At 50.6% G+C, this 18,595-nt stretch overlaps 3 protein-coding genes across 3 annotated transcripts; 1 reads left to right on the top strand and 2 right to left on the bottom strand.

Annotated features, from left to right (window-relative positions):
* The first annotated feature begins 1,696 nt into the window (after window positions 1–1,696).
* LGALS1 (galectin 1) lies at window positions 1,697–5,275 on the top strand. The gene is made up of 4 exons (XM_084205576.1): window positions 1,697–1,747; window positions 3,257–3,336; window positions 4,545–4,716; window positions 5,096–5,275. The coding sequence occupies exons 1-4, from the start codon at window positions 1,739–1,741 to the stop codon at window positions 5,237–5,239; spliced, it is 405 nt and encodes a 134-aa protein (XP_084061702.1). The 5' UTR covers window positions 1,697–1,738; the 3' UTR covers window positions 5,240–5,275.
* Window positions 5,276–7,623: 2,348 nt separating this feature from the next.
* On the bottom strand, window positions 7,624–8,718 carry LOC311153519 (urotensin-2 receptor-like; the record flags this gene model as incomplete). Its single annotated transcript, XM_084205450.1, has 1 exon — window positions 7,624–8,718. One exon carries the CDS (start codon window positions 8,716–8,718, stop codon window positions 7,624–7,626), a length of 1,095 nt encoding a protein of 364 aa, XP_084061576.1.
* A 3,089-nt stretch (window positions 8,719–11,807) lies between these two features.
* On the bottom strand, window positions 11,808–18,130 carry LOC311153767 (arf-GAP with dual PH domain-containing protein 1-like; the record flags this gene model as incomplete). The annotated part of the gene is made up of 11 exons (XM_084205795.1): window positions 17,976–18,130; window positions 16,868–16,998; window positions 15,896–15,987; window positions 15,715–15,797; window positions 14,890–15,002; window positions 14,107–14,253; window positions 13,625–13,708; window positions 13,230–13,292; window positions 12,647–12,718; window positions 11,924–12,155; window positions 11,808–11,836 (listed from the first exon to the last, which is right to left on the bottom strand). The coding sequence occupies exons 1-11, from the start codon at window positions 18,064–18,066 to the stop codon at window positions 11,808–11,810; spliced, it is 1,137 nt and encodes a 378-aa protein (XP_084061921.1). The 5' UTR covers window positions 18,067–18,130.
* Window positions 18,131–18,595: the final 465 nt, after the last annotated feature.

Raw genomic sequence — 18,595 nt, 5'->3', positions numbered from 1 at the left:
AGAACCTACCCCATAGCTTTTAAAAGGCCCCTTCCACCTCCATCTCCAAGAGAGCAAATATTTACACATTTCCCTTCCCCTTCCAACAGTCCCTACCAGTCCAGCCCCCTAGACCATGGCTCCAGCAGCAGCTCAAGTACTTGGAGAGATGCCTGGGGTTTAGTCTCACAAAACCTTGGATTTGAAAGGAATTGGTTTAATAACACACACATCCCAAGTAGAGGGAGGCTGACTCTATCTACTTTTTCTCCTCCTCATATGGAGCACTTCTTGTCCTGCATCACATGATCCCTTGATCAGGCTCAAGACTGGACCCCGAGGCAAGTGAAGAAGGAGAAAGGAGCCACAGGCATGTCAGAGCAGAGAAGACCACTTTGGCCTTTACTCTAGCCCCCTTGCGTCATGGAGTGATCAGCAATCTGGCCAAAGTCTGGAGCCTGTTTCTGCCCTCTCCAACAGGCAGGCAGGAGGGTGTCCCTGCTACCTCTGCTGGCATTGATGGCATCAACTGGAAATACTCAGTAGTGCCATCCTCAGGGGTTATACTGGGGGAGGGGGAGGGGGGGTAACAGGGCTGAGGACACTCATATCCTCAGCAGAGAGGGAACTGATGGGCCTCACAGTCATGGAAGAAAAAATTGTTTCAGAGAGTTTCAGTTCTGGGCCTCCTAAGGAAATCACAGAGCGTCTTGTGATTTAGAGACAAATATGCAAGACAAGGAGAGCTCTAAGCCACAGGCTTGGCACACTGCCTGAATTTTTCCCTCCTCTTTCAGTGTAATTACAGTTGAGCCATGTAGTAATTGGGTAACTTTTTCCAAAAGAATCCTTTCACCCAGTGAATCATACTTGCCACAAAGAGAACACAGAGGCAGATAAAAGACATATAGATCCTATGGCTTATTGTGATAGAAGCATTTTGCCCCATCCCCTTCTTCTTCAGGCCCCTAGCTGTGTTCAGGGTAGAATCAAGAGCCAGGCATGGCACTTTCCCAGATAATTTCTTCTCAGCCTTCCAAGGCAGCTTCCTACTGGCTCTCTCTGCCCTGCAGCCAAGATGAACTGCACAGTTTTGAAGGTGCCTATGAGTTCTGTAGAAAAAGGGCTGTTTTCCCTCCCTTGGTTCCCATACCTACAAAAGTGAGTGGTAAAAGCTGGGTCAGCAGCTGGGCAGTCTCTGGGGACAGAAAGGATTCATAGTGTAGCTGAGTGACTCTGGATGCAGCTTCAGTCCTCTGTTACTGGGGTTTCACCTGGACTACAAAGAGTTTCTGAGGCACTACATGTGCTCAGCAACATTTCTTCTAGTCCAGATTTAACTAGAGCTGAAGAGCCCCGCCTCCACTACAGACCCTTCCCGCCAAGTCTCGGTCCATTTTCCATGTGGGATAAAAGCCTTGGATAATAAAACATTCATTATAAAACTATTTTCCATTGGATTCATGGCCACACACAGCTGGATCTCCTCCTGGAGTGGCCCGCAGCCTGTTTGGAAGGGCTGTGTTCAGCATCCTGGAGAGGAGGCTGGGTGAGTGTGGGAGGAGGCAGCTCTGTCTAATAGACCCTCCCTCCTCCCAAAACCAACCCCTGCTACCCTTCCCATTGGTGCATGGGGTGGAGAAGGGCTGGGACAACTCAGATCTCCATCTATTTAAAGGCAAGGGTGGGACTCTAGCAGCTACTTGCGTGGGACCCTTGTGCCTCAGCGGAGAGGAGCGCTACCCTGCCGAGCAGCACCATGTCTTGCGTGAGTAGAGGAAGGGAATGGGGCAGCTGTGCTGGAGGTGGGACTGTGTTGGCTGGGTGTGAGGGTGCTTGTGCTAGCCTGAACATCAGCCCCAGTGTCAGAGGGTCTGTTAGAGCTGGGTGCCTGCTACTGGTGAGGCACGGTCCCTGCTGCATCCGCTACAGAGGGCTGGCTGCTATTTTGTGTTCTGGCAGCGGTGGTTCTTTTTTTCTCTAGGATCCCTTTGGGGCAGTACGTGTGGGGATCCTCACTGGGTTGAGTCCTAACCTGTTTTACTGCAGCTCTACTCTGGAGAAGCTGCTGCAGTAACATTTATTGCTGTCTGAGCATCTTCTCTGGGCAGCCTTGCTGCTTGCTTTCTGGTGAGGTTTTCATGAGTCATTGAATTGCTATTCTTCTCTTTCTTGGAAGGAATGTGCCTTACAGAAGTGTTCTGTGAATGTCAAGGACTACGTTCCAATACCTTAAGAAGTTAGAGAGGTTATCTTAAGGGCAGGTATCAAGAGTATGGGGCCAGACTCTTTACAGAGTTGCCCAGCGACAGGGGAAGGGGCATGAGGCACAAACTGAAACAAAGGGAGTTGCAGTTGAATATGAGGGGAAACTTCCTCACTGTGAGGGTGACTGAACACTGCCCAGAGAGATTGTGGAGTGTGCTGCTCAGGAGGTATTCAAAAGCCACCTGGACATGACACTGCAACCTGCTCTACGTGAACCTGCTTTAGCAGGGGGGTAGGATCTCCAAGATCCCTTCCTTAGCTGTTCTGCTAGGGAGATGCTTGTGTTAGAAGAGTGATTGCACTTCTTTGATTTGCCTTAGGCTGAGGGTGATTAAACAGGGATTGTCCCAAGAGCAAGCTTAATTTTTAAGGTGGAATAGGAAAAGGTTTTCAGTATTCTTGAGGTCCTGGCTCTGCTGTGATGAAAAATGAATACATATGGGTTTGCCAGGATGCTTTGGTCCTCCTAGAGAGACGGTGGGGGGTGGGTGTCTCTGTGAAGCAGAAGAATATTCTTGCAAATACTGAGCCTACATAAAAAAAAGCTGTTGGGAGATGGGAAGCAAGGTGTCTGAGTCCTTGGACCTGGGCAAGGCTTGAAGCTCAAACATGAGCTAGGGGAAGGGAGTGGAGTCTCCATCCCTGCCATCCATCCCAGACAGATTTGTGTGGGCTGACACAAGACCTGCAAGGCACATGGGTGTGTTTGGGATGGGGTGGGTGTGATTGGAGTGTGATGGTACTTACACTTCCCTGCTGTGAAATACAAATATGTTGATGAGAGCAGCAGGAGACAGATTAGGAAATCGAGCTCCAATCAAAGGTGCCATGTGATTGGGGTAACTTCTCTGGGATGTCCTTGCTGCCATGCCCTAGGGCAAGGGAGCTTCCCAGTTTCTCCATGGGTCCAAGGCAAAGCATGTCTGGTAAGGCAGCAGGGAAAGCTGCCAAGTCAGAACAAGTGAGCCAGCCGGTACTGAGCTAAAGTCTCTGCTTCCACGTTCCCCAGGGACCAGTGTGCACCAACTTGGGTCTCAAGCCTGGCCAGCGCCTCACTGTCAAGGGGAAAATTGCACCAAATGCCAAGAGGTGAGTTGTGCTGTGCTGCCCAGGCATGGCCAGGCCACTGCACTGAGGGGTCTGCAAAAGGTGGTGGCAAAAGGACTCTGTCCCTTGGGTAGAAGAGGAGAAGGGGTTAACACCAGCAGTGCTTCCAGTGAGTCATCACCTAATGCACATTGCAGACACAGTACTGCCAAGGGGCTAAGCCAAAGCAGATGTGAAGCTCCAACTGCACACGCTGGCAGTGACCACATCCTTCTAGTGCAGGGTGAAGGAAATGGAAGCTGTGTCTGTACTGAGATCTGGTTTGAGATCATCTGCCCCACCACATCCTTTCCCCTGCACAAAGATGCCAGGAGTAGGGACATTTACGATGCCCCAGTGGATTTGGTGCTCTCACATGGTGGTGGGGAAAGAAGGAGGAAAGGTGGTGAGCAGGCAGGTGGGCTGAAGTGGAAATGGACCCCTAAATGTGCAGGGGTCGGGGTGGCTGGGTTTCCCAGCGAAGCCTCTGCAGCAGCCCCCAGCCCTTGTGCAGGTCTGTGGCTGGGGGGCCCTTGGCAGGTAAGGTGGAGCCTGTAGCTGCTGTACCAGAACTAGCGGTGTTCCAGGAAACATGTCCCAGCTCTTCCCAGTGCCTTTGAAGTTTGATACTGTCTGAGTGAAGCCTCCCAGGCTTTCTCTTGCCAAATAATGTGCCTCTTCTCATCTGGGTGAGAGGCCTGAAGGCAAGGTGGACGCTAGGCTAGGAAACTTCCTCTCACTGCTGTTGCAGATACTTTGGGATAGCTAATGACATGGCAATTATTTCAGCTACCTGCAGGTTGGGGAGAAGGCAGTGGCTGTCAGGCAGGATGCAGCACCAGCTAACTGTTCAGGGCTGAAAGGAAATCTATGGAAAGCAACTGATTCCTTAGGAGTTGGTTTGGGTGTGTGATAACTCTGTTCAGGGCACTGTGTACTGAACCATTCTCTCGTTAAAAGCTTTGAGGAAGTGGTGCCTCTCCCAGGGATGGCACTCTGGAGCCTATCACCCCAGAAGAGTGCCCCTTACTGCCACAGCACCATCCTTTTAGGGAAGGTGTGCAATTAAGCAAAGGGTTTCTCTTAGGTTACCCTTAGCTGGGCTTGAAGAAACAGACCCAGGGATGCTCGTGGTAATGAGAAACATGCTACCATAGTATTGATTTTATTTCTTTTAGCTGTATTGATGTCTGCTTTTTTTTTCTCTGCAGCTTTGTGATGAATCTGGGCAAGGATGCTACCCTCCTTGGACTTCACTTCAATCCCCGTTTTGATGCTCATGGCGATGTGAACACCATCGTGTGCAACTCAAAGAAGGTGGAAGAGTGGGGTGCAGAGCACAGGGAGGCTGTCTTTCCTTTCCAGAAAGGGGGCACAGCAGAGGTGAGGCATGCATATATTTATATATGTATATACACTCTCTGTACGTGCTCTGGTGAAGGGACGGTGTTTGGCACAGGACACCCAGCTGCAAGGGCTGTCTCAGGGCTGTCTGTACTGGAGGTGGCTGGCTTCTCCTGCTTGGCCAGTGCCACCACTCAGAACTCTGAGCTCTGATGGAGGTGGGATCAAATGTTTGAGCTCCATCTGGCTCAAAGATGTTGCTATTGAACAGAGCAGGGAATGGGCATCACCAGAATAACACTCCTGCTGTTAATGAACAGGTTATTCTGCTGAGCTTGTTCACCCTGTGAAGCAGTGGCACAGCAGTGCTGCAGAGGCTCGAGGAAACTTTCTCTAACGTTTTCCATTTGCCTTGCAGATCACTTTTGGTGTCAACCAAAATGATGTGACAGTCCACCTGCCAGGCCACCAGTTCACGTTCCCTAACCGGCTTAACCTCTCTGTCTTTGACTACTTTGATACACAAGGGGACTTCACACTCCAGTCCCTCAGCTGGGAATAATTTCCTCTGACACCTCCATCTCAAAGATACAGAAAAAGCAATCAATAAATAAGAGTTTTGATGTACAAAGTCTCAAAATCTGATCTGTTTAATATTGCGAGTCCTCATGGGTTGGGCACCTTGATGGGAGTGGGTGGATGAGGGTAGCCAGTGTTGCTTGAGTACCCTAAGTGGATGCAATTGTCCCAGCCTTGGTCCTTGAAAGTCATGAATGGAGAAGAGGATGAAGGTTAAAAGCCTGAGAACACAGGTTAAAAGTTGGAGAGTTGCAGGAGGAGGCATTGGGGCTAATTGTCACTCAGGGGAGAGTAAAAGCATCCTTTAAGTAAGGTCACAAGCTGTTGAGGTCTAGACTGACACCTTACACTGCCTGAATAAATTAATTCTACCTATAAACTAAGCACTCCTGGCTGACATCAGACAGCACTGACTGGCTGTGCTAGCTGAGTCTAGTGGGGCATGGAGTGAGGGGAAAGTCCTCAGCTGTGCTAGTTTTGGCTGCAGCCTTCTGTAGAGGTTGTAGGAATTCCTATTCCTGTGTCTGCTTGAGACCTCTTACTGCTGTATGGAGACGGTAGAAAAGCTGCCTTGCTGGGTGTGGCAGAGCATGCAGAGAGTTCCTCATCCAAATCCTTTCTTCCAGTAACTGCAGGAGCTCAAAGTGTTGTGCTGTGGCACAGGAGGGCAGTAATGTGGAGGCGTCTGGTTTTATCCTGCCCCTTGTGCTTTGCCCGTTCCATCCCGAGCTGAGGGAGGCAGCGATGTCCCGCTGGAGTGTGGGATGCTGAGGATGTGTGCTCTATGCTTTTGTTCCCATTTTACTTGGCCCACGTGACCCCAAGCACTTCTCAGTCTAAACTTAGGCTAGACTCTGAGGAGACTGAGGCAGTCAGGCATGTCTGATGTTCCTGCATAGCTGCCTCAGGGTCTCTCTCAGTCTAATGCTGCCTTGGTGCTGCTGCTGAGCATAGTGGGTGTAGGAAAGGTGTGTTCTGCCCTATCCACAGTGCACAGCAGTTGCCAGGTCAGTCTGGGATGAAAGGCTTGGCCACAAGCAACACAAAGCGCTAACAATTTGATGTACTGCAGCATTCCCTGCAGGCCTGGCTGGGCTAATTCTTCACATTAAGCAGTCTCCAGAGCAGCTGGAGAACAGGGACTTTCCCCTGCAGCAGCCATACCTGCTGCTCTTATTTCATAATTCATGAGGCTCTGCCAGGTCCTGTGGCCTGGGTACCCATGCAGAGGGAGGCTGGGCTGCTAGGAACTGTGAGTCTGAGAAGGAAGAGAGATGAGATGAGAGCTTAGCTGAAAGGTAGGGGCACTTGGGCTGTACAAGCAACTTGAGGCTCTGCAGCTGGATCTCTCTTGAAGTCCTGTATTACCCAAAGCCCATCTGCTTTGGATGATCACATCACACTTCTTTTAGGGCTACATCTACAATTGTAAACGTGACATCTAGCATTGCCACCCTGCACGTAGGCATGGCAGGGGGACAGCATAGCTTGGGGACTCTTCCCATGGTGTGATAAGGATGAAGCCATCCTTTCTGGAGAAGAGAGGTTAAGCAGTATGGAAATGAGCTATCCTAGGTTAGATGGTCTCAAGGCAAGAGACCTGGCTCAGTTTACACAGTGGTGTTGACACAGTCTGGCAGACTGGGGTACATTTGGTAGGCCAGAGAATTGGGTGTTTCCCTCAACCACAGCAGGGCCATGGTGCTGGTGAGAGTGCCATGAACTGTCATGATGGACACAGAGGAGAGCTCTCTCCTTGCAGCTTCCTCTGCTAGGCTGATCTTGAAAGCTGAACAAATGCACTGGACTCCCCGGGCTGTACTACAGGGGAATCTTGCAATGCCTCTTAATTGTGCTTAGCAATCTTTCTTTAGATTCTTCAAAGATTTTTCTGTGGCAGTTTCTTGAAGAAAGCTCAGTGGTAACTTTACCACAGGAGTATGAGCCTTAGTGGGGTCTCCTGCGAGCGTGGCTGTTTCTTGCAGTGACTCACAGTTCTTGTGAAATCTATGACTCACTGTTGTCCTGACTTTGTTATGGCTTGGCCCGTTGCTAGCAAGGAGATGAGGGGTGGCAAAGGTTCCCCAGATATATAATTTAGACATATCGAAGTTGACTGCTCCCTTCCACCCACTCCCCAGCCTTGTGCAAGGTGGAGGCTGGTGTGTGAGAGCTGAAGGATCTGAGGATGGAATCAGGATCCCTGAGACAAGCACACTCCCCACCCAGCTCAGCAGGATGAGCAGCCATGCAAAGGGGAAAGCACTGCAACACCATTGATGGAAGACACTGCGTGCTGGCATGGAAGGTGACACACTTTTATTTCTCAACATGACCCCAGCCAAAGGTCAGACGTTCCCAGCCGGCTCACTCCTTGCTTTCCCTCACAGACCCCGACAGCTCCCTGGAAGCCAGGGGGATGCTGTGGCTTCCTGCAGCCTGCAGAGAGGGCACCGCAGGCCGCGCCACGCCCGTCCCAGCGCGGCCATGGCCACGGCGGCGGCTGCTGGCCAGCAGGGTGTACAGGAAGGGGTTGACGCAGCTGTTGCCATAGGCCAGGCAGGTGACACCGAAGTTAAGGTAGGCCTGGGCGGTGGGGCCGATGCCCAGCCCCTCTCCCTGGTACAGCCCGGCCAGCTGCCAGGCCCAGAAGGGGAGGAAGCAGGCCCAGTAGGCCGCCACGATGGCAGAGATCCTGGAGAGGAGCCGCCGGGCAGGGGCCCGGCCGGCCAGCGGCAGCCCCGGGCCCCAGGCCGAGGACTGGTACACCCGGGCCAGGCGGGCGTAGACGATGCCCAGCACGGCGCCGGGTGCCAGGACGCCGGTGGTGAACAGCACCGTCAGGTAGAGCCGGAAAGCCGACGGCGTCCAGGTGGGGACGCAGATGCGCTTGCGGGAGCCGTCCCCCTCCCGCAGCTGAGTCATCGCCATCATGGGGGCCGCGAGCAGGAGCGAGAGGAGCCAGAGCATGGCGCTGGCCAGTCGGCGGGAGGCATTGCTGGCCCGCCGGGCTCGCAGAGGCTTGGCCACCGCCCAGTACCTCTCCAGGCTCATGGCCGTCAGGAGGAAGATGCTGGCGTGCATGGTGAGGAGGTCCAGGCTGAGCAAAAGCCTGCAACCCACATCCCCAAAGAACCAGTCGTGGGCAAAATAGGTGCAAACCACAAAGGGGATGGTGGAAAGGTACAGGAGGTCAGCCAAGGCAAGGTTGATCATGTAGACCCCCAAGGAGCCTGCTGAGCAGCCTGCCACCCTGCCAGAGGCCACTGCCACTGTGTAGATGTTCCCCACCATCCCAGTGAGGCACATGACCAGCAGCACTGCACCCAGTGGCCCTGTGACCAGGCTGTCCCCTCCCAGGACATTGCTGTCATCACCCCCACCAATGCTTTCCTCCAAAAAACTGCCACCCTTGGGATCCTCTCTAGGACTTGGGCTGATGAGAGAAGTGTTAAAAGACATCTTTGGGTAAGTTAAGCAAGAGCAAATCAAGCTCTCAGAGACCTGTTCTTTCTGTCTTCCACCCTCGCTGTACAGGACACAAATATCCTTAACAGCAAAGCAGCCAGGGGAAGAATGGGGAGAGTTCATCAGACACAGACAGGGTGCTCCAGAAGTCTATTCCTCACCTCCAGCTGCCCAATCCATTTTGCTGATGTTGTCCATCACAAGCTCTGTCCAGTTGTTTTCCTTAACCATGAAAGAGCCGAGAAAGGGACACTGCCTTTTCCTTCAAGACCAATACATGCAAGGTATCCTCTGCCAGCCAGGAGGAAATGTCTCTTTTCTTCGCTAGCTTTGCTGCTTCTCCAGTTTGCTGGGCCCGCAGAAACAGTGGATGAACAAGTAGATTTCTGCTCCCAAGTCTGTCAGCTCAGCTGAGACCGACTTTGGAGAGGTGGGCCCTGCCTCGCTGAACCAACCCCCTGAGAGCTGCCTTGACCACTGCATGGAGGAATGTGCCTGACTCACAGCTTCACACACCGGTGTGAATACAGTTCCAAATTTATACTAGACTTTTAGCACTAGCTGTGGAGCCCCACTGGCCCCATCCTCTTTCTGGCAGACATGCTTTCTTCCCCCATATCTTCCTTTATCCTGCTCTGTCCTCCTTCTTGTTCTTATTTCCCTTTCTTTATCCCATTTCTCCTGGTACAATTGTCTTCATTTGAGACAGAAGACAACTGAAAGACAAGACTCCATAATATGGCAGGGAGGGTGGAAAGCATCATGCTGTGGCTGTAGGAGGGAAACAAGGGCCAACCCTGGAAGTGCAATAGGCAGGGAACAGCCACACAGCTCTCCCCAGCCAAGCCAGACTGAAAGAACCTGTCCCTCGCTCCCACCCAAGCACTTCAGGGCCCTTTGAGGTTTGGGTGTTGTGGATGTAGTCCCCAGTTTGCAAGCAGGCCCACCAGACAGTAGGACCTCTCACATTGTCTGTTCTCACATTGCCTTTTCCACCTTTGCCCTCAAGTCAGCAGCAAGCTCCTAGAGACACAAAGGACTGGATATTTTAGACACTGTTTTTCCTTCCTCTCCACAAAGACCATTCTCTTCCTCTAAGCTTTCCCCTCCTTCCCTCGAAGCCCCGGGAAGCTGCCTGGCCGAGCAGGGAGCAGCAGCCCATTGCGTAGGCACCACCGCCTTCTAGCGAGACACCATCGCATGACACCCGCGCCCGATGCTACCCGGCCCTTTCCTCACTCACAGCTGAGCCTCCGTCTCAAGGAAGACACGGTGGGACAGAACTTGCAGAGCAGAGACAGATGTGCTGTAGCTTCATTGGGGCTGAGTCAAATGCCTCTGCTCATATCCAGCAGCGGTAATTCAGCAGCTAACGGGAGGAGGAGGCATCCCATCAGTACTCCCCTCACTGGGCAATGACCTTTGGTTTTGAGGCAAATCATGTTCCAAACTAGGAGAGATCAGCAAAATGAAGTGAAAATATACTTTTAGGTGGATATTTCTATTGCACCATGATAGCAGGGTGAGTGATGCTTCTACTCATCCAGGAAGTTGATGCTCCCAACAGATTGTGTGGTGGTCTTGGCACAGAGTGGGGTCCCCAGGGAAGCAGAGGGGCACTGCGAGTCTGCCCAATTGGCTCTGATGGGAATAATCACAGTCCACATGCCCCAGGAAATACAATGAACAGCTTTGGCTTTTTGTTTGATCATCTGTACTTTTTTCCAAGAAACAACCTCATACCTCAGCAGTTAACACGTCAGCTAATTTAGGACATTAAAATAAATTACAATGGTATTTTAAAATTATTTCTTTAGGAGCTAATTAAAATACTGGTTGTCTCATTAATTCCAGTTAGCTCCCCTTAACACGAGATACCTTCTCTCACACTGCCTGATAAAACTGCAAACACATCAGATACTACAGTCACCAGCAGAACTCAGCTACTCCTTCCAGCATGTGAAGCACAGCTCTCCCAAGAGAGCTTTAAGAGATGAGCTTTAAGACATGAATCATGGGTTGATTTCGTGTTTTAGGCTCACCCTTACTAACAGAACATGAACATACAGATATGTATGTGTGATGGACAAGATAAACATATGCAATGTGCAGGTCAGAATGAAAGTGCCAGGCCTTTGACATACAGGGAATGAGGGAGAAGAGATCCATATATTACTTTATTCAGCATTTACCCTAGGCTCTACTAGAGACAGCAGACTCTGAACTCTATACACGTTATCAGCTCCTCTCTGCAAGACCCAACCCCTCTCCATTGGTCTGATAGAGACTCAAGCTGGGCAGCTGATCTTCAGTGGCATGCATATCCCTCACAGGATCTTCCCTAGGGTAGTATTCCGCCTCCAGCACTTTTTGTTATGTCTGTGCATGCACATGTTACCCACATACCCAAATGTATATCCACATTATTTTTGAGATCTCTTAATCTTCTCTGAAGCATTTGGTGGAAGGTCTGCACACAAATGTCATCTGAAGAAGCTTTCAAGCCCATGCATGGCAGAAGGAAACAAGTCTCACATTTGGCTGTTACATGTTTTAAGTGACCTTTCTCAACCACTGCACTAACTGATCAAATATCTAGATGTTTCACATCTCTGTCACCTGCAGATATGGTATTTCTTGTAAAGGAACAGGGTCTGTCAGTCCAGCTGCCCCTGTAACTGGCTGTGGTGCCTGGCTCCAGCCAGGCAGCTCTTTTCTTGCATCAGGTGGGTGCCTGTCTGCAGTCTCATGCAGGAGTGATGCTGGGTCTCACGTCCAACATAGTAAGTGCCAAAGTTTTCAAGGCCTGACTGACAGGCAAGACCTGTCAGCATCCAGCCAGATGACAGCCATTTAACAGGGACAGGTTGTACTGAGGATTCAGACGCACAAAATCTTGCACTTGAAAAGAAGCAGCTTAATTGGGCCCTCAAAACAAAGAGGATATCTTATGGAGGCAAAAGTGCTTCAAAGGGTGCTCCAAGAGCACTGTGTTTCTCTGATGTCAATCTCCTCTCCTGTCCTGACAGCCACCCAATAGGACCAGGTAGAGTTGAGTCATAGTGAGATTCCTGCATGGCTTCCTAGGATTTAAACTTGAAGTAGGCTTCAACTGTAGTGAAGAGAAAAGGTGGTGCATTAGGGCAATACCCTGAATGGGAGTGGCAGGAGGGGAAGGAAACAGCATCCAGGCACTTACTTGCATATTCCTGAGGTGTCATGGCCTGGCTGATGACACTAGTGAAGGCTCTGATCCACTCCAGCTGGTCAGTCTCTGTCTCACAGGTGAAGAGGTATTCCCGGTCAGGGGTGACAATGGTGATGCCGTAGTGCCAAGAGAAGTTGCCCTGTGTCCCTGAAGGCAATCCTTTCTGGACGCTGTATCCATTCTCTCCACTGCCCACAAATACCTCACCCTTAGCAAATGCATCCTGCACATCAGGGGGGAAAGACAGTGATTTATGGAACCCCAGAAGAACAAGAGAATCATTACAGGGTACCTAAGGACAGGAAGAGAGTGTGTGAGGACCGGGGATGTAGCAGCAAAAGGTTTTGGAGGTGGTCAGGGGATTCAGAAGAACAGTGAGTCTGTGCTCAAAGGCAGTAGTGAAAAGGAAAAAATAAGGCCATAAATCTCAAGCAGTCTGAGAGAGGAACTGCTGCTCTCATCACTCTGTGTCACTCTCCCATCACCACCTTTACACTGCTGCCCTCCCGGTTCCCATTGTTTGCAGGCAGTGAAACAAACACAGAAAGCATGTGATGAACTAAAAGGGGTGGAAAGGGGAAGACCTGGAGTCCATTCATAGCAGCTGGGAAACCTGCAAGCCGCCCTCACTGCAGAGCACAGACTCTGTGCGCACTTTGACCCTGCCCTCAGCACCGCTGCCTGCCGCTGCCGGCGGCCACATCTCCCTCTCACCAAAGGATCCTTGAAGTACATGAGCCTGCGGTGATCCAGCGTGAACCAGCGCTTCTTAAAAGCCTCTCTCTGCTGTGAAGGGAAGAGGTGACATGTGTGAGGGGACAGTGCCCTCTGCTGCGAGCTGTGCGAATGGGTACCCCAAACTCATCCCAACCTCTTGAAGCAAGCCCCTGCCATAGCAGCAACCTCCTCCTCGCCCTTTCTGAGCTGAGAGTGGAGGTGAGTATGGGGTGATTCACTCCCAGCTGCTGTCCCCAACTCCTGAACCTCAATGAAGGACCCCAGAGTTGAGACAGGAGAAATCTGGACGCTAAATACCTGTAAGGACACGCACACACAGACACATGCAGAGAGATCTGTCGCTCTGGGAGAAAGCAGGGACTCTGGCTTCAGCTACTTTCACATGTTTCCTTCCCCTTCCTTTCATTCTCCCCTCCCTTGGTGCACACACACTCTTCCCACAGGTGTCTAAAGAGTCAGGGGGTAAATGAGGAAACAGCAGGAGAAAAACATTGATGTAGGGAAAGCCAGTGGTGCTCTGGCAGGCCCCTGTTTGATTTTTTCTACCCCAGCAACTCACCTTGGGACCAGTCTTTTCCATGTATCCCTCCTTCAGGAAGTTTCTTGTCAGACGATTTTTGATCTGACAAAATGGCAAGAGTATCATTCACTTAGCTGTGCCTCTTCACTGTTAATTTCTCTCCCTCACCCTTCTATTCCCCCAAATTCAGTCACCTTCTAAATTTATATTTCCCAAACTGCCTAGCTAGGCATCACTTCTGCCTCCAAAATGCCCAGAAACAGCAGAGAGCAGCTGCTTTCTGACCACCACAGGCCCATTTTAAAACAGCTTCTCATCCCTCTGTCTTTACCCTGCAATTTCCACTTCCGTACCTGGGGTTATAACAGTAACTAACGAGCTCTTTTATCATGCAAGCAGCGGGAGCCTCAGGAGGCGCTCCAGCGCTGCCTTACCTCATTATCGCTGGCAATGGGAAATGCCACCTTCAGGTAATGGAACTGCACAGAGCGGATGGCGTTGAACCAGTCCACTATCTCCTGAGGGTGGAACAGGACAGGACAGAAAGCTTAGCCAGAGCAACAGAGGGGCATGTAAATTCACCCAGCTGCACCCAGCCTGAGTTAACTACAAACAGCCAGCTCTCCCTCTGCAGCATCTCCCTCACATGCACACAGCCAGCACGGCTGCCCCATTCCCCACATGCACAGGCAGCACATCTTCTATAGAACTCCTCCCACACAAACCAACTCAGCCCGTGCTCCTGCCCTGCTCCCTGCAGCAAAACTCTCTCACAGATACACAAACACGGAGCCAGAACCCCCACCCTATTACCTACAGCAACTCACACACCCCGTCCTACCCATGCTTCATACTATTTAATATCAGCAGCTCCTCAAAGCACCTCAATGGCTTTGCAGTGTTTGATGCCAGATACCTTTCCACTTTCATGGTAGACAAATATATTCCGGGTCTTATTGTCTTTGAGATAGGTGATCTGCAGGCCATTTGGGTTCCCAATCTTCTCTGGCTGGAATGTTGCATTGATTACATCTATTTTAACATTGATTTTCGGTTCTTTGGCCTGAAAACAGAATGCATTGACCATGCATGAGCAATCCTAGAAGGAAAGAGATCTGAGCTACTGATTACCTGGGGTAAGGCAGGGTCAGAGGCCTGACTCGGGTGGAGAACCTTGTACTTGGCTTTTCTAAACCTTCTGATGTTCCTATCAGCCCACTTCTGGAGCTTATCCAGGTTTCTCTGGATGGCATGTCCTGCTTCTCCCTACCTTGAGCCATTCCCTCCCTTGTGACAGCATTTTAGCTCTTGCCCCACTCATTTCAGAGATATGAATGAGCAGAAAAGTAGCCCTCCTCAAAACCGACCAGAGAAAAGGTTTTTGCCAACTTGGCTCACAATGGGGTGAGGTTGGTTACAGGAATGGTGGAGGATTACACGTCCAGGCAAATGGATAGGAGTGAAATGGAAGATCAGTCTTTTTCTCAGTAGGGAGGGAAACACAAAGGGAGAGCATGAGGAAAAGTCACTCTGACAGTAGGAAGGGGATCCTTCCCCTTAGTGACATGTTTTGTTCTCATCTCTGAGCTGGGATGAACAAGGCAACCTCAGAAAAATGCGTAGGAAGTCAGAACATCTCTGTGACCCCACTGCTCCGGGTGGAGTACACAGTGATGTGGGAGTTGACCACCATACTCACATCCTGCTTGGTGAAATACTTCAGACATCCCTCTCTCTCAGACAAGAGGAACTTGCGGGGTAGGAATTGCCCGTTGTCTCGGCCTCGCTTCCAAAGGATGCCTTCCTTCACCCCTTGGAGCAGAAAAGCCACTTGTAATAGCATTCCCCACAGGCATGGTAGGCACCAGAGAGCTGCATGCAGCCTGGGGCCCAGCCACCCCTCTGGGACCAAGAACATGATGGACTATTGCCGAGGGCAAACACTTCAGATGTTTCACCTCTGACTTACAACTAAAGATGGTGGTGTTCCCATGTTTGCAGGGCAGATAAGCACTCACCAAAAGACATTCCCAGATTCTTCCCACCTCCTAGTCCTGCTCCTACTACTACCTCTGACAGTGTGAGAGTCGTCTCCTGTGAACACTAGAGTCCTGGCCCATGCAGACTGTAGTGTGGGACCAGAACTCTTCCCACTTGACTCTGCGGGCTCTTGGGCTCCAATGCCCTTTGTTACAGGACCGGCAGTGCCATTTCAAGGACAACTGCCATGGTTATAGGGGGTGGCATGCAGCAGGACAGATATTCCTTATTGCAGATGTCTGTCTCCACCAAGACAACAAATGTCTTTGAAAAATGCCACCTGGTAACACCAGGCTTTCAAGCTACCTGTGGCAGTGCCAGCCTATGTTGTCCACAATTTAAAACCCCCAAAACTAAGCCCTGTAATGGCCTCTTGGGTTCTCAGGAGTACTTGTGGGATTTGCAACACTGACACCTCATGATGCTCAGAAGTTTCCAGCAAAGGCAACAGGCAGAATGTTTTGCTGCTGTATTCTGCTCTTACCATCAGAATATGGCAGCTGCTTTCCTGGCTCAGTAAATTCTTTGCGTTCATATTTGGCCCGTATCCACTGTTCTCTTAGCACTCTATGGAGAGAGGGAACAGGTAGCTCAGAAACGAACTAGAGGAATTAGAGGAACAGAGAATTGCCCTTCCCCCTTTTTTTCTGTATGCAGCAACTTACTGGCAGTCATTGTAGGTTGGCTGGTAATAGTAAATAGGGATGTGAGCTTCATACATGGCTTTAGTCACAGCATTCCCATGCTTGGCCAGAAACTGCAGAGTTAGACAGAGAGTTAGTGCCTCGTCTTTGATGCAGACTCATGTTGGACCTTTTCTTTCCTGACCCACTACAGGGTCAGATGCATATCAAACTCTAATAGAGCATTCTCTTTCCCCTCCATTACAACATTCCAGCAGTCTGGCTGCAGGAAGGTGGGTCTCAAAGGTCTCATCTACTCTCAGACATTACAGTGATTGCACCTGAATCAACAGAGTGCCATAAATGTCACTTCCGTAAGGCTGGGTGCACACACATTCAGTGGATTTGCTGCCATGCCCCACATCTCCTGGAGAGTTTGACAACAGCTCTGTAATGGCATCTGGAAGGACATTCCACCTCTTCCAAAGAGCAACAAGACACAGATTATTTTCTTAGGATCTCCAGAAAATACTTGCAGTCCCCTCATGATTAGTGAGTTTAAGGGGCTGTAATGGGAAGAAGTCAAGTTCTCATAAGTGCCATTTTTCTCAAGAGATTGTATTATATCTGGAAACTTTTCTTGGAGAATGGAATTGCCCAAGATTTTCCCCTTGGACAGCTGAAATCAAGAGGAGACATTGAGGCTAGATGGTCTTGGCAGGTGAGAAACAAGTAATCTGAAGCAACAAAGACCCTAAGCCTTAGTAAGAAACATTGCAAGAGCTCTGCATTTGCCATAAGGTAACAGGACTTGCAAAGACACATTAGGCAAGTGTATCCTCCCTCTCTCAGCGGGTTGTGGGGAGTTATCCCTGATTTTCATGAGTAGAAAAGAGACTGATTAAACCAGATCACATTCCAACTCTGTGAGGTCAAAGGACAAATTTTGCCAGGACACTGAGTGTATAGTCTAGTCCAAACCACCTGCCCTACCCATGGGGATAAAGATCTCACCTGCACCTGAGCATCATCCCAGTAGTCCATCTTCAGGGATTTGACTTTGCTGATGCTAGGGATGTTGCGGTGAATTCCTGAACAGCTGAGGCATATAAAGACACCCAAAGTAGAGGATGCCCAGTCAGGATCTGAAAATATGGAAAAGGGTATAACTAGAAGTGGTGAATATCCCTGGGAGATATGCCTCACCTGAGAAACAGGTAGCTGATGACCACTCAGTTTCATCTGAGCTGAGTAATTAATGCTCAAGGTATGGATGCCAGTCAGGAAAAAAAACAGCTATTAGTCCCCCATTCCCCATTCCAATCACTTTGCTGAATTTTTAATTACCTATATCTTGAAAAACCCCAAAGTGCTTTGTGAACTCCCTTGGTGTAAAGGATCACCCAGAGGAAAATGAAACCACCTCTGGGAAAAGACTCCCAAGAGTTGTTTAGTGCATCACAGCAAACCCCCAACAGTGTTTAGCTCAGGAAGTGGAAAACAACCTTGAATCCAAAACTCTCCTGGAGCAATTAAATAGGGCAAAATTGTACTAATTTGCCCAGTCTTAGTTTGGCTTGGGTAGTACGCTCCTTTTGGAGGTGTATGATGGGTGATTTTTTGCAGCACTTTTAGGACCTCAAACTGGGTACCCTTCTAAGAGGGCAAGCCCTTCAGTAAATGAAATTTCCTAGGCAACTGTGGCAGGTTGTCAGTTCAGAGCTGAGTCATGGCAGAGACAATGCCCTCCTGAATCATGCCTTCTTTCTGGAGAAGTTAGGATTTCACTGCGAGCTTTCCTGTCAGGTCCTGACTGGGCATGACCTTGATTTGCATTTGAGATCTGACATGACTACAACCCACAGTGCTGCAGCTATGGAGCCCCTGCTAATTTGGCACTCCCACATCCCTGTCCTTCCCACCAGTGCTATGGCAGCATCTTCTCCCTCCTTCCTTGCCAACCCACCTCAAGTGAGAGGAAATGAATATCCAGAGCGATGCCTCCCCTTTCTCTCCACCCCAGGCTCCTGTGCAGTCCAGACAGCCAGCACTAAGAGGCTGCTAGAGATCAGCCCCAGCTCCCTGCTTCCAACCCTTCCTGCAGCATCCTTTGAGGACTCACCTGGCTTCCCGCAGTCGGCGCACAAAGAGTTCTCTGCTCTTTTCCACACTTCCTTCAGGGCTTTCATGCTCCGCTCCTTCCCTCCAGCCATCGCCTCAGAACGGTATCCCTCCAGGCAGGGCAGGACAGGGCCAGGAGGGCAGCTGCCTGCACCTTATGCACCTGCAGGCCAACCCACTGCGTTATCCAGGAGAGAAGGAGCCACCGGAGAGACAAGCTCCGGCAGATAGAGGGAAAAGAGGAAGGCAAGAGAAGCCTAAGGTTAAAGTAAATGGAAAGGGTACAGAGGCCTGTCGGTGCACCTGAGCCGGCTGAGCACAGGCAGAGGCAAAGAGGCTGGAGGCTGAAGTGCACCCAGACTGTGCCGTGAGGACTGAGGAGGAGGAGACCTGCCCCATGGGCGTGGAGGGAAGTGCAGCAACTAACCACAGAACTGGTTTTTCCACATTTCTGCTGGTGAAAGGACAGGCCAGGAAAAGAGCGAAAGCAGCAAGCAAGCTGATAAAGGAAAGCTGGCTGTGGACAAGTGACTGCCAGGCTGTGACAGGACTACTGTCAGGACTCATCATGCTCTGTGGGCTGGGGGGGGGGGCTGGCTTTGTCTGCCCCCACAACACTTT

Source organism: Fringilla coelebs (assembly GCF_963513975.1).
Source record: "Fringilla coelebs genome assembly, chromosome: 5".
In the NCBI taxonomy this organism is placed as follows: domain Eukaryota; kingdom Metazoa; phylum Chordata; class Aves; order Passeriformes; family Fringillidae; genus Fringilla; species Fringilla coelebs.
The sequence above is the reverse complement of the archived record's forward strand: the minus strand, read 5'-3'. Positions and strand labels throughout refer to the sequence as shown.

Bases quoted from the DNA above. Each gene is read 5' to 3' on its own strand.
- LGALS1 (XM_084205576.1), top strand. The intron at 3,337-4,544 runs GTGAGTTGTGCT...TTTTCTCTGCAG, and splicing joins ATTGCACCAAATGCCAAGAG to CTTTGTGATGAATCTGGGCA. The intron at 4,717-5,095 runs GTGAGGCATGCA...TTTGCCTTGCAG, and splicing joins AGAAAGGGGGCACAGCAGAG to ATCACTTTTGGTGTCAACCA.